The 14986-nt window shown below is 44.9% G+C and overlaps 1 protein-coding gene across 5 annotated transcripts in view; it reads left to right on the top strand.

Moving 5' to 3' along the window:
• Positions 1-14986, top strand: part of arhgef7b (Rho guanine nucleotide exchange factor (GEF) 7b) — a 123057-nt gene that overhangs the window by 87903 nt on the left and 20168 nt on the right. For all 5 annotated transcript variants that reach the window (XM_068034162.1, XM_068034163.1, XM_068034166.1 and 2 more), the window contains one exon: positions 5510-5599. In XM_068034162.1, the coding sequence (XP_067890263.1) occupies positions 5510-5599 (90 nt within the window). The remainder of the gene's footprint in view (positions 1-5509; positions 5600-14986) is intronic.

The raw sequence follows: 14986 nt of genomic DNA, 5'->3' as shown, positions 1-14986 counted from the left end.
GTATCTATATGGGTGATGATGGGGCTATGTTGGCTGTTCGGGAAGTCGAAGAGTCTTTGTGAGAGGCGTGAATCGTGCTGTTGCTTTGATTTTTGGAAGTGGCGGTGAAGTCTGGGTTGTGGTAGTGTTGCCAGCGAGCAGAGTGGAAAGTTGCTTGCTGTTTGGGATTGAAGACCAGTTGCAGATTGTCCACGGATAAAAGTGTCTGAAGCCTTTGCCATCGACTTCATTTGCTTCATAGCCCCAGATAATGTGGTAGCTGTTACAGTCGCCAAAGCCCAGGGTTGGCTTTGTTACACTTGGGAGCACTGGCTTCGACCATTTCGAACTAGGGCTTTGTATACATTGGTAATGTGCAACTGCCCTAACTGGATGGCACTGATGTAGGTAGCTGCTGCTTCACTGAGGGGAAGACGTTGAAATCAGTGATGGAGTTCTTCATCACAGAATCAATAAATTGTTACAGCACAGAAGGAGGCCACTCGGCCCATGTCTGCACCGGCTCTCCAAAAGAGCAATTTACTTACTGCCATTCCCCCGCCTTCTTCCCGTAACCCTGCACATTCTTCCTTTTCATATAACTGTCTAATTCCCTTTTGAATGTTTCAATTGAGCCTGCCTTCACCACACTCTCAGGCTGTGCATTCCAGACCTTTACCACTCTTGGCGTGAAAAAGTATTTCTTCATGTCACTTTTGCTTCTCTTACCCATTTCTTTAAATCTGTGCCCTCTCGTTCTCGATCCTTTCACAAGTGGGAACAGTTTCTCTCTATCTACTCTGTCCAGACCCTTCATGATTTTGAATACCTCTATCAAATCACCTCTCAGACTTCTCTTCTCCAAGGAAAACAGTCCCAACTTCTCCAATCTATCTTCATAACTGAAATTCCTCATCTCTGGAACCATTCTTGTGAATCTTTCCTGTTCTCCAATGCCCTCACATCTTTCCTAAAGTGCGGCGCCCAGAACTGGACACTATACTCCAACCGAGGCCCAACTACTGTCTTATACAAGTTCAACATAACTTCTTTTACTCTATGTCGCTATTAATAAAACCCAGGATACCGTATGCTTTATTAACCGCTCTCTCAACCTGTCCTGCCGCCTTCAATGACTTATGCACATTTACCCCCAGGTCCCTCTGTATCTGAGCCCCCTTCAGAATTGGGCGGCGCAGTGGTTAGCACCGCAGCCTCACAGCTCCAGCGACCCGGGCTCAATTATGGGTACTGCCTGTGCGGAGTTTGCAAGTTCTCCCTGTGACGGTGTGGGTTTTCGCCGGGTGCTCCAGTTTCCTCCCACAGCCAAAGACTTGCAGGTTGATAGGTAAATTGGCCATTATAAATTGCCCCTAGTATAGGTAGGTGGTAGGGGAATTGAGGGAAGGTGGGGATGTGGTAGGAATATGGGATTAATGTAGGTTTAGGATGGTCAGCACAGACTCTAAATAAAAAATAAATTAATGAAATAAAATTGTACCCTTTATTTTATATTGTCTCTCCAAGTTCTTCCTACCAAAATGAATCACTTCACATTTTCTGCATTGAACTTCATCTGCCACCTGTCTGCCCATTCCACCAACTTGTCTATTTCCTTTTGAAGTTCTACACTGTTCTCCTCACAGTTTCACAATGCTTCCAAGTTTCATATCATCTGCAAACTTTGAAATTGTGCCCTGTACACCAAGGTCTAGGTCATTAATATATATCAGGAAAAGCAAGGGTCCCAACACTGATCTTTGGGGAACTCCACTACAAACCTTCCTCCAGCCTGAAAAACATCCATTAATCACTACTCTCTGTTTCCTGTCACTCAGCCAATTTCATATCCCTGTTGCTACTGTCCCTTTTATTCCATGAACTACAAGTTTGTCCACAAGTCTGTTGTGTGGCACTGTATCAAATGCCTTTTGAAAGTCCATCTACACCACATCAACAGCATTGCCATCATCAACCCTCTTTATTACCTTCTCAAACAACTCCAGCAAGTTCGTTAAACATGATTTTCCCTTAAGAAATCCATGCTGGCTTGCCTTAATTAACCCGCATTTATCCATGTGACTATTAATTTGGTCCCGAATTAGTCTTTCTAGAAGTTACCCCATTACCGAAGTTAAACTGACTGGCATGTAGTTGCTGGGTTAATCTTTACACCCTTTTTTGAACAAGGGTGTAATGTTTGCAATTCCCCAGTCCTCTGGCCCCCACCCCCGAGTCGAAGGAAGACTGAAAACTTATGGCCAGTGCCTCCGTGATTTCTACCCTCACATCCCTCTATCCTTGGATGCATTTCATCTAGTCCTGGTGCTTTATCCACTTTTAAATATCGACAACCTATCTAATATGCCCTCTTGATCAATTTTAAACCCCTCTAGTGTCTGAATTACCTCCTCTTTCACCATTGCCTGGGTTGCATTTTCTTCCTTGGTAAAGACAGATGCAAAGTATTCATTTAATACCTCAGCTATGGCCTCTGTCTCTGTGTGTAAATCCCCTTTATGGTCCCGAATCAGCCCCACATCTTGCACCACCTTTTTATTATTTATATGTCTATGGAAAACTTTGGGATTCCCTTTAATGTTAGCTGCCAGTCTCTTTTCATGCTCTCTCTCTTTGCTTCTCCTATTTGCTTTTTCACTTCCCCTCTGAACTTTCTATCTTCAGTCTGGTTCTCAATAGTATTTTCTACCTGGCATCTGTCATAAGCACACTTTTTTAAAAATCTTAATCTCTATCTCTTTTGTCATCCAGGGAGCTCTGGATTTGTTTGCCCTACCTTTCCCCTTCGAGGGAACATACCTTGACTGTGCCTGCACTATCTCTTCTTTTGAAGGTAGCTCATTGCTCAGCTACTGTTTTTCCTGCCAACTTTTGACTCCAGTTTATTCGCCCCAGTTCCATTCTTACCCCTTGAAGTTAGCCTTCCCCCAGTTAACTTATTCTTACTCTGGGTTGTTCTTTGTCCTTTTCCATAATCAGCCTATGCCTTATGATACAATGATCACTGTCACGTATATGATCTCTTACTGAATCCTGATCCACTTGGCCCACCTCATTCCCAAGAACCAGGTCTAGCAGTGCCTCCTTTCCCGTTGGAGTAGCAACATACTGCTGTAGAAAATTTTCCTGAACACACTCTAGGAACTTTTGCCCTCACTGCACTTTACACTGCTATTATCCCAGTCTATGTTTGGATAATTAAAGTCTCCCATTATAACTACCCGATAATTTTTGCACCTTTCACTAATTTCCTTGCAAATTTGTTCCTCCATGTCCTTCCCACGAGCTGGTAGCCTATAGACAACATGGAGCAATGAAACTGCACCTGTTTTGTTCCTTAGCTCTAGCCAAATAGATTCTGTTCTCAAACCCTCTGGGACATCCTTTTTCTCCAGCACTGCAATGCTTTCCTTAATCAATACCACCACCCTTTCCCTTTTTTTCCCTTTCCTATCTTTCCTGAACACCTTGTATCCAGCAATATTTAACAGCCAGTCCTGCCCTTCTTTGAGCCAGGCCTCTGTTCGAGCCAGAATGTATTTCCACTTGTCAGTCTGCGCCTGTACCTCACCAATCTTATTAACAACACTCCGTGCATTCACATACATGCAAATTAACCCTGATTTAGACTTTATGTATACGGCCAGGCAATATTTAAGTGGTTGTGACTAGTCGTAAGCTTGTATCCACGGATAGGCTAGTGATTGGCCTGTTGGTCATTGGAGACATGGGTTTCTTGTAGTGTGAGGATGCTGATGTTACATGTCTTCAGCATGTTCACGAGGTACTCATACTACAGCCAGCGACGTCCCTCAATGTTGATTTGGACAATCCTTGTTGTGGGCCTGTCTGGCGTATTGCTCTGAGCCAATGTGTTACTGGAAGTGCTCTATGTATGAGATGTAATATAGATACCCCAACCATTTTTCAGTGCATTGCACAGCGTGTGAACACCTTGTGTAGTCTCCGGGGAAAAAAAGGATTAGAATAGGAGCATATCTGGGCTAGGGAAAACAAATATAAATCAGTCTCCATTTTTAAGACGCACATTCTGTCTTGTTTATATTTCCATAAGAAGTTCCCATCTTTGCGTTTGTAACAGAAACTGCGTCTGTAAACTTGCCATGCTGCAATTACACCTGCCACTGCTAGTGACACAGCGTGAGCTGCATGGGGAAAGGATGTAACTGGAGTTGGGTATTTATCATAGGAAGAGTAGTCAGGAACTGTGTGAAAGTGCAAAGTTTTAAATATCAGTTGGTCTCCAGTGAAGTTGTGTTAAACCCTATGTTGTACTTGGGTGAAGCAGGGTTCGACGATGGGGTGGAGGCTGTGCAGCAAGAGGGTAGGCAGGGCTGGAGGGTGTGGAAGGAGATGGGTGGAGGAGAATGAGAGAAACTATCTCGGTAGAAGGAAAGGCCACCAGTTTCTTTCAGTGAGGACTGGGGGAAGCTGCTCCTCCTTCCACCAGGGTCTGCGCTTGGGCGTGATCCCTCCCCTGGGTCAGACTATCCTCAATCTGGGGGCGTGCGGAGGTGACTTGAGGTGAACAGGTCTTCGCTATATTAGTTCTGGGATTCAGTATCGGTGGGAGGGGAGAGGAGAGCCATCAGATATCTGTGGTGGGATTCATTCATGAAGGTGGGGTTGGCCTTCACTGGCAGTGTTGCTCCATAGTTGTTGGTTATGATGTAACTGTGACCCACGGTCAGCCTGTCTCAGCAGTGGCTACCTGGGGGTTCTGAGGGCTGACGCATTACAAAACTTCCGCCAATGGTAGAGCAATGTGGGAGGGTGAGGAGGGAGATGTAACTGGCTTGGAGTTTGATACTAAAAGTTAATTGCATTGTACCTCAGGTCCACTCAGCAAACAAATCAAACGCCCAGTCGGGGAGCGAGCCCCCACCTCTATACGTGTCATGTAACGTTGGGTCAGCCTGACAGGACTATAGGCACAACAGCCTCAGAATGTTGTGGCCTCACAGTATTTTTGATGGTATGATATGTAGGTTTTGCAATCTTAGATTTCAAATTGAGACAATGCGGGAGATTAACACTTCACACTAGATGTAAAAGCACCATTGATATGTTCTTGTATGTACGATAAGGGTATCTCCGAATTAGATCCCTAAAGTCTTCCGGCAACAAGGGTTTGGTCTCAAACAAAAGGTTGACTTTAGAGTTTGGCTTCGGTGAGATGCTGTTGGATCAGGATCCATCTTAAGGTTTATAGATTCAATTCAGTTGAAATGTGGATAATCAGAAACCAAAAAAAATCAGCATCTTCTCTCTGCAGATGAGGGACTTTTCTGAAAGTATCAATCTTTTAGGAACATGCAAATTAGGAGCAAAAGTAGGTCATTTTGCGACTGGAAATACTCAGCAGGTTTGGAGATACTGAGTATTTCCAACATTTTCTGTTTTTATTTCAGATTCAGCATACTTTGCTCTTTGTATTAATTATTTTCTTACCTGTGTGTTTTACGAGGATTTTATTTTTGTTACTCAGGCACAGCAGCTCTTGAAGAAGATACACAGATCTTGAAAGTAATCGAAGCGTACTGCACTAGTGCCAAAACCCGCCAAACTCTGAACTCAAGTAAGTGACAAACCAGCTTTACTCTATCGAATTAACTTTTATTTGGAATTATTCAATCAGATTCAAGAGGATTAGATTTTTCAATCATTCAGAATTTCAGTGTCGTTTTGTAGCAATCGGCAACATATGTTGCAGGATTTCCAAAATAATACCGTTAATAATTGATCAGTTTAAATATAAAAAAAACTTCAGTTCACTTTTGCTCCAACTCCACGTGAAGTGAATGTTGAAGGAATGACACCTGAGCACTAAACCCTTTAAAAAAAAAAATTACCCGTTTAGTTGCTTGATCTCTTCCTGCTACATTTATTTAAAGTTTAAAGTCAAATTGGGTATTGATCCTGAGCAAACCATTAGTACAATCATTGTTAAAGTTTGCGTCAGATTTTGGAGTTTCAGAAAATGGCCTTTTTAAGGATTAAAGCAGATGTGGGAATGCAGAAGAGTGGAAATGATCATTTCAGTTAATCTGGCCAAATACGGAGTTTAAAACACGCTATACAGCTCACACTTTATACCTCATTTATATTCTTACCAAATGCTTGTCCAACCCATAATCTTGCCAACTTCAGTCACCTATACAGTTCATTCCAAACACTCAGCAACCTCAGTGTGTAGTAGTTCTATCTGATTGGTCCATTCGTCCCTCTGGTGTGCTGATACTGTGCAGTGTATTACAGAATCTATTGATGTTATGTAGGAAAGATCGGATGTCCACCAAAGCTACTAAGTATCATCACCTCATTCCATGACAATATGAAAGGCACAATTCAACATGGCACCTCATCAGAACCCTTTCCTATCCTGAGTGGCGTGAAACAGGGCTGTGTTCTCGCACCCACACTTTTTGGAATTTTCTTCTCCCTGCTGCTTTCACATGCGTTCAAGTCTTCTGAAGAAGGAATTTTCCTCCACACAAGATCAGGGGGCAGGTTGTTCAACCTTGCCCGTCTGAGAGTGAAGACCAAAGTATGGAAAGTCCTCATCAGGGAACTCCTCTTTGCTGACAATGCTGCTTTAACATCTCACACTGAAGAGTGCCTGCAGAGTCTCATCGACAGGTTTGCGGCTGCCTGCAACGAATTTGGCCTAACCATCAACCTCAAGAAAACGAACATCATGGGGCAGGACGTCAGAAATGCTCCATCCATCAATATCGGCGACCACGCTCTGGAAGTGGTTCAAGAGTTCACCTACCTAGGCTCAACTATCACCAGTAACCTGTCTCTAGATGCAGAAATCAACAAACGCATGGGAAAGGCTTCCACTGCTATGTCCAGACTGGCCAAGAGAGTGTGGGAAAATGGCGCACTGACACGGAACACAAAAGTCCGAGTGTATCAAGCCTGTGTCCTCAGTACCTTGCTCTATGGCAGCGAGGCCTGGACAACGTATGTCAGCCAAGAGCGACGTCTCAATTCACTCCATCCTCGCTGCCTCCGGACAATACTTGGCATCAGGTGGCAGGACCGTATCTCCAACACAGAAGTCCTCGAGGCGGCCAACATCCCCAGCTTATACACACTACTGAGTCAGCGGCGCTTGAGATGGCTTGGCCATGTGAGCCGCATGGAAGATGGCAGGATCCCCAAAGACACATTGTACAGCGAGCTTGCCACTGGTATCAGACCCACCGGCCGTCCATGTCTCCACTTTAAAGACGTCTGCAAACGCGACATGAAGTCCTGTGACATTGATCACAAGTCGTGGGAGTCAGTTGCCAACGTTTGCCAGAGCTGGCGGGCAGCCATAAAGGCGGGGCTAAAGTGTGGCGAGTCGAAGAGACTTAGCAGTTGGCAGGGAAAAGAGACAAAAGCGCAAGGGGAGAGCCAACTGTGTAACAGCCCCGGCAAACAAATTTTTCTGCAGCACCTGTGGAAGAGCCTGTCACTCTAGAATTGGCCTTTATAGCCACTCCAGGCGCTGCTTCACAAACCACTGACCACCTCCAGGCGCTTACCCATTGTCTCTCGAGATAAGGAGGCCAAAGAAAGAAAGAAAGATGTAGGACTGGTTAATGGATGCAAACTCTTGGGGGATTTTACGAATCTGTGCTCCTGAACCTTGTTAGACGGCAGTGAGTGTGAGACCCAGATGAGAAACAGCAGATGTCCTCAGCAGTTGCCCCTCGCACGCCCAATACTCTCATCAAGCAGGAGCAGCCTCTTTCACCAGCACAACTCCAAAAAAATCACCCCTTATACCTCAGCGTGGGACAGAAGCATCAGATTACCATTCTTCACCCGAATGCAGAGAGTCTGGTGTCCTTTACACAAATCCTGTTTTTGCGTTTGAACAAAGTCTGACATGAAGATTCATGCAGATGTCAGTCATAGGGCTCTAGTGATTAACTTCCTGAATATTTATTTCACTGTAAGATTGAAATCAATTTGAAAGTGAAAGGTTAACAGTGATCATTCTTATATTGAGCCTTTTAAAATCAGTTCCATGAACAGATTAAATAACAGCCTACAGTTTATCAATAAAGGAGAGTCTGTAATTTGGTGTTTGGGAGCCAAACAATATTTGAACAAGTGGAGGCCATTCAGCCTCTTGAGCGTATTCTGTCATTCTGTTAGATTCTGGTTGATCTGTACCTCAATTCCATCGACTCATCTTTGCTCCATATCTCACAACAGTCTTACCCAACAAAAATCCAATAATCTCAATCTTGAAAGTTCCGATTGACCTGCAGTATCCACAGCTTTCTGGGGGAGAGAGTATTCCAGATTTCACTGCCCTTTGTCTGAAGAATTGCTTCCTGGCATCGTCCTTGTTTTGTGGGAATCAAACCATCTTCATTCTGCTGTGATAACTATAATTTGACAAAAGTAAAGGAACATTGAGAATGACACCCTATCCAGTGTAATTGGACAAGTAAAGGGCGGCACAGTGGCGCAGTGGTTAGCACCGCAGCCTCACAGCTCCAGGGACCCGGGTTCGATTCCGGGTACTGCCTGTGTGGAGTTTGCAAGTTCTCCCTGTGTCTGCGTGGGTTTTCTCCGGGTGCTCCGGTTTCCTCCCACAAGCCAAAAGACTTGCAGGTTGATAGGTAAATTGGCCATTATAAATTGTCACCAGTATAGGTAGGTGGTAGGGAAATATAGGGACAGGTGGGGATGTTTGGTAGGAATATGGGATCAATGTAGGATTAGTATAAATGGGTGGTTGATGTTCGGCACAGACTCGGTGGGCCGAAGGGCCTGTTTCAGTGCTGTATCTCTAATCTAAAATCTAATCTAATCTAAATGTAACTGTTGCACTGTAACTAGACAGTATCATATTTAGTTATATTTCAATTCTGTTGGTGAGCATTACCTTAAGATCGAGAACACGTATGAAACCCTTGGTGTGGTCCTTGTAGATTTTGTTTCGATGTCCACAATCCATGTAGATAGTTCCAGGAAGGTAGATTAATGTGGAGCAAAAATTACTGTTGTGTGCAGTTATCTCATGAACAGTTAAAACATTTGCAGCAAATTTCCTGCTCCCCTAAAAACAGAACCTGCAAACACTCAGCCGGTAAGGTAGCATCTGTGGAGAGAGAAACAGACTTAATGTTTTAGGTCAATGACCTTTCAGTACTTCACCAAAGGTATTATCCAGTTTAAAATATCATTAAGCATTTGTTTGACAGCATCAGTAGTATTTCCTATCCTACAGTTTTGGTCTCATTATTTGAAAAAGGATATAATTGTGTTGGAAGCAGTTCAGAAAAGGTTCACTCGACTAATTCCGGGGATAAAGGGCTTATTTTATGAGGAAAGGTTGAACAGGTTGGGCCTATACCCATTGGAGTTTAGAAGAATGAGGGGTGATCTTATTGAAACATAAGATCCTGAGGGAGCTGGATAGAGTGGATACTGGAAGGATGTTTCCTCTTGTGGGGGAGACTAGATCTAGGGGGCATAGGTTAAGAATAAGAGGTCTCTCTTTTAAAATGGAGATGAGAATTTTTTTCTCTCAAAGGGTCGTTAGTCTGTGGAATTCTCTTCCCCAGAAAGTAGTGGGGGCTGGGTCATTGAATTTATTCAAGGCTCAGTTAGATGGAGTTTTCAAAGTGGAGGGAGAAATTAAATCATTAATCCAAACTGGTTGTGGATGTTTGATGTTTTGTGCTGGAGCTCTGTTGATAACCAGAGGGTTTTCTTTCTGTAGTGAACTGTTTTATTAAATCAAACTTTGCATTGATAGGAACTGTTATTGAAGCTATAATAACACTCACTTCTCCTCAGCTTCGCGAACCACGTCCCACAAACATCTAATCCTATTTCATCCTTTCAAATAGTTTCAATACTAACCCGGAGCATCAACTTCAAACCGTAGTGTGACTTTTCAAAATCAACTCTCTCTTATATCCTCGACTTTGCAAGAACTTTTTACCAGCTGTGTGTGTACGTTTGTGCTGAAGTCACAAAGTGTCCAAGCTAGTGTGGGAAATGACAGGGCTTTGAGCGATCACTCGGTTTGTATGGGGTTAATTCCATGATCCCGCACACTCAGCAGGGACCTGGCAGAGTCGGAAAATGGGTGTCCACATTGTTGTAGCTGCACCTTCAAGCTGAGCTTCTGCGGTTGTGGCTCCCTGGGGGGAGGGGGGAGGGTACGAGAGATGAATAAATTGGTCTATAATCTGCTATTTAATGCTTTCTCCTTTTATTAAAACGTTTTAAGCATGTCATGATCTCAAACTGGGAGCGGCTTGTGAAACTAACCCTGCTGTAGAATTTGGATCGTGAACCTTTGCTGCTGGCCTAACAGTTTTTTTTCTCTTCCTCTTGTCTCACTCCACGTTTGTTTTAATTTCACCTTTGGATCTGTTACTTTCTTTCTCCATCATCCTGATCCCCGTCCTACCCCGGCATGCACCCATCACCATCTACAACCCACCCACCCACCCTCTCAGCATGGCAAGGCACTGACTTGATGCATAATCATGTTTTGAGTGACGATGATCTATCAAGCCTGGACTCCCCAGCACGTCGCAGCAGCCTCTCCCACTTGGAGCCTGCTGATCTCTCTGAAGACTCTGATTATGACAGTATCTGGCTGGCCCACAGTTACCGAATGGGATCAGCAACTCGTAAAAGCTGTTGTTCGTATATCTCTCACCAGAACTAAGGAAATGTCCAGTTTTTAAGAATTGCTTGTTGTATTAATTAATTGTTTGGTGATGTTTCCCTGCTATACTGTGTCCTTATGTTACTGTGTCAAAGCAAGATATTTTATAGCTTATGCCTAAGGCTGTTCCATTCCCCTCCCTCTCCTTCCTTGAGCACATGAGCACTCCTCTTTTGTTGACTGGGCTGTGCTGAGTTAGCTGACTTTAGCAGGTAATGTCAGTAAAGGGGGCGGAGCTACAGTTGGCCTCAGTGCCCTGTGTCAGGGAGAGGAAAATCAACCAGGGTTCCTGCTCCTGATTGGTGCCCAGTGGCCCTTCTTGCAGATGTGGACTTTGGGTGAGCTCTGGGCTGATTTCTGTGGTCGAATAGCTTTGCCTGCACTCACAGTCCAGGTCTACGTGTGATGAATGGTCAACCAAGGGGCAGGGTTTGGATGGTGACCAGGGCCCAGAGAGCACTGAGGGCCTTGACAGCAGAGCATGCGGGAGGGGGTCAAACAGACCAGGAGATGAAAGTGAGTATTGGAGTTCAGAGGCTCAGTAAAAGCAGCATTATTGTGTTCAGCAATTGAGATTTTGGCAGGCGCAAATCTTGCCAAAAATGTGCAATTCCTAAATGGTACTTTCAGTTTTCTCGTACATCCATTCCTTCAGCACTGCCACTCAATATCCTTCCTTCTGTTGACCTTGCTGATGGTAGTTAATGTCTCATCGAAAAATATTTTGACCGTAATTGTGTTTTATGAGTGGGTGATTCTTGCTGTTTGATTATATTTAAATTACAGACCTATTGTAGGTTGTAGTGAATGCATGGAGTTGGCAGCTGTTAAAACTTCCATTCCCTCACCCAAGGCTAGACTAAAATCTTCTGGTTTTATAGGAACTGAGACTTGTTGAGGTTACAAAGATACCTTCAGTAAAATGCTGTCCTACAAAGCACTGGGAAAGTTGGGGCCAGAATTTCTGACTTTGCCAACTGGCTGCAGGGCTACACTTGCTGGGGATTAATGTGCAGAGATTGACTTCAATGTGGGATGTCCGTCCATCAGATGAGACATTATCTCCAGCAGGGACTCATTGAGCCTAGTGCTGGAGTTCCTGATGTGGATGAAACTCAGCACTGGAAGCAGAAAGTTTGTGAAATCTCCCCTTGTACAGAAAGTGCGATGACTGCTGTGTGTCAAATAATCTTCTGTCTGCTGTGGAAACCCACTGAAAAACTGAGTTTGCTCAAGGGGTGTTGCATTCATACTCTAAACATGCCAAATGCTACACCACCAATTTGTGTGCTTCATAGTAAGAGAACATTGGCCACAGCATCTCAAGGACATAGAGTTTGATGGGTGGAGATCAGTGAGAGTGACGGTAACATGCTTCTTAAATATCTTTCCCATTATTTAAACAGAGGCTGTTTAATTTAAGTGGGTTAAAAGTGGGGAGAGAGGGTTTCGGTGCAAGTGAATTAATGCTTTTGTATGATAGTATCTCAGACAGTAATTACTCTCTGGCTTTTAAAACTTTTTATAACTACCAAAAGCTCCACTTGCTACAATTCCAGTGAATCTTTTGCAAATGTTGTCACTACTCAAACAGCATGCACTAGCCCAGATCAAATTGTGTCTTGTATGGGGGACTGAGGAGGTAAAAGTCAAACATCTTACTTTGTCACACTTATAATGTATATCAATTGATTTCCTTCTATAGTGCTCTGACAGTGTTGAAGTAAAAATCATCTTGCTGTTCCTCAGTAACAGCTAATGACACTGCTAGTGATCCTGCTCTCAGTAAACATTCACAATGCAGTGAAACCATGTGTAGAATCTGTTTGGATTATTCAGGATATAAAAATGTGTTAGGAGGCTAAATCACAACACAAGAGGAAGGAATTTACAGGCTGCTGTTGTTTCATTCACTGAGGTTATCGTTTAATGCAAGTCTTGTACAACTTATTCCATCGGGATAATGTTGCAAGGTTTCCTGTGGAGGAGCTTGTGAGCGATGAGTTTAGGTAGGATTGTTATAGTCCTGCCCCACACTGCAGGCAGTGCAACCTTACTAATTGGCCTGGATATGTGTAGATTCTGCGCATTCCTGTGAGATGCAACTTGCAACTTCAGGCTTTTTAGGATTTGCAAATGCTAATTGGACAGGTGAGGTGAAATTGTTTTAGAACTGCCTGTTTTTCTGTAAAATTAACGGCTTGTTGGTGACTTTGGCTCAGAAATTGCCTGCTTCAAACTGCGCTTTTTCTGCGATTGTCCCAGTGAGCCTTTAGTTACAGGGGGCAGAAGAATTCGCTATTTTTGATTGAAATTGGAATTTTTCTTTTGAGGAGAATTTGAAGAAAGGTCATGTTTTAAGATTTTTCTGGGAAACATAACTGACATCTCTGCCTGGGAGTGTTTTAACTCACAGATTCATAGGGCTGGGTTTTGCGAAGTGACTGAAATTCCTGATGCCAGGGTCATATGGCATAACAAGGTCGCACGGGCCGGTCGTGGAACTTGCTCGGCGATCTTCCCACCTGTAGGCAATTAACGTCTGGCAGGCTGGTGAGGCAACCAATAACGGGTGGTGGGCGGGAGATAGTGCTGGCGTGTCGATGGAAGGCACCATTTTTAAAGGCCAGTCTGCAGCCTTCATGTAGGTGGCACACTAAGAGGGCATTGGAAGGCATGCAGAACAAGGGAGACAGCAGAGCAATGGCTGGAGTTAGAGGAAGGGTGGTTTCATAGTTCAGTGATGCCTCCCTGGAGGTGCTCCTGCAGATGGCGAAGTAATGGAGAGAGCTTCTGTTTTTAGTGGACATGAGGAGGAGGCAGCAAACCTCATGAAGGCGTGGCTGGAAGTGGCCAAGGAAGTCAGCAACCGCGGGGTATTCGCACAAACATGGGTGCAGTGCCGGAAGCGTTTCAATGGCCGGGTGCAGTCTGGCAAGGTGAGAGGCATTCATAATTGCAATTGAGATGTGAGGCAAGGTGGTTGACCCATCCATCGACATGACCAGGGACCAGTGACTACGGTTAGCTGCAGAGTTGCCCAACACCAGAGATTCATGGTCAGTCAGAGGTGATCGCTGTGTTGACAAGACTGAATGGCCATTTGCAGCAGTCCTTGCAGTGGCATGATGATGGACATGGTAACTGGCACATCCTGATGAGCACGGCTGGGCTATGAGAGAAAAGTGACACTGTGTATGTCTGCAGTTGCAGGAGAAGTGCACCCACAACGCGAGGGTGTGGAGACGAACATGAGGTGTGCGCTGTTCATTGCTGTAATGACAGCGATGGAGGAGGAGGCAATGGAGATAGGCGGCACTGCTGAAGTCCATTCTGTCGCTGCAGGTGAGATGAGTGTGGAGCCCATAGAGAATGAGTAAAATGATGGACATGGGCATCAAACCTTCTGATGAGTATTACCTATGGTGCTGCTGTGGGCCTTGAACATAGGCAGCTCCAGATCAAGGGCAGGCAGTAGTAGCTGGTTGAAAATGCAGTTCATTAACATCACTCTTGTCTCTTCCACAGGTCCAATGGTGACACCTGCGGCCACTCCCCATCGGAGGACTGAGGAAGGGCCCAGTGATGTGCAGTTTCACACAAATGGCGATCCTCGGGAGTCGTCATTCAAAGCAGCAGATGCTAGAGCAGCTGTGTGAAATTTGTGGACATCTGTCAAGAGATCCCAGAGACTCTTCGCTCCCACGCGCATACGATGGAGAAGTCCCTTCATGCCATGTGTGGCGCCATGTCTGTGGCATGTGAGCACATGGCTTCCTCCATGGAGAGTGTGACAACCTTCATGGAGAGACACATGCAGCAAACCACCCAGTGAATGCAGGAGCTACGTACTGACAGTACAGCCTCATCCCTGAGCAGTGTTGAGCAATGGGTGAGCGAGATAGCCCCAAGACTCATGAACCTGTTGCCAGGTGTTTGACCACTCCAGGCAAGCAGGGAAGGGCAGGTGGGCCTTGAAAGGGCGGAGGAGTGGATGCCTGAAGCATTTGGGGGCTCTTCTCAAGGTGCTCCTTGTGTTTACAGCAGATATGCTGACCCTTTGATGGTGACATGACTGCTGCATGCGCCCCCTGCACAGATGCAGGTGGACGCCCCTCTCGGGCTCAGGCACCCAGAGGACGTCTGCCACGGCCTCACGCACCGGAGCAATGCAAGCGCTGGGAAAGCACAATGTGGGAGTACCTGGAAACATTTGCCTAAATCCATCTAATAGCACTTGGGGTCTCAGTGGGTGATGTTTATTTT

The sequence above is a fragment of the Heterodontus francisci genome, chromosome 6 (assembly GCF_036365525.1).
Source record: "Heterodontus francisci isolate sHetFra1 chromosome 6, sHetFra1.hap1, whole genome shotgun sequence".
Lineage (NCBI taxonomy): Eukaryota > Metazoa > Chordata > Chondrichthyes > Heterodontiformes > Heterodontidae > Heterodontus > Heterodontus francisci.
This window is presented reverse-complemented; position numbering and strand designations above follow the sequence as displayed.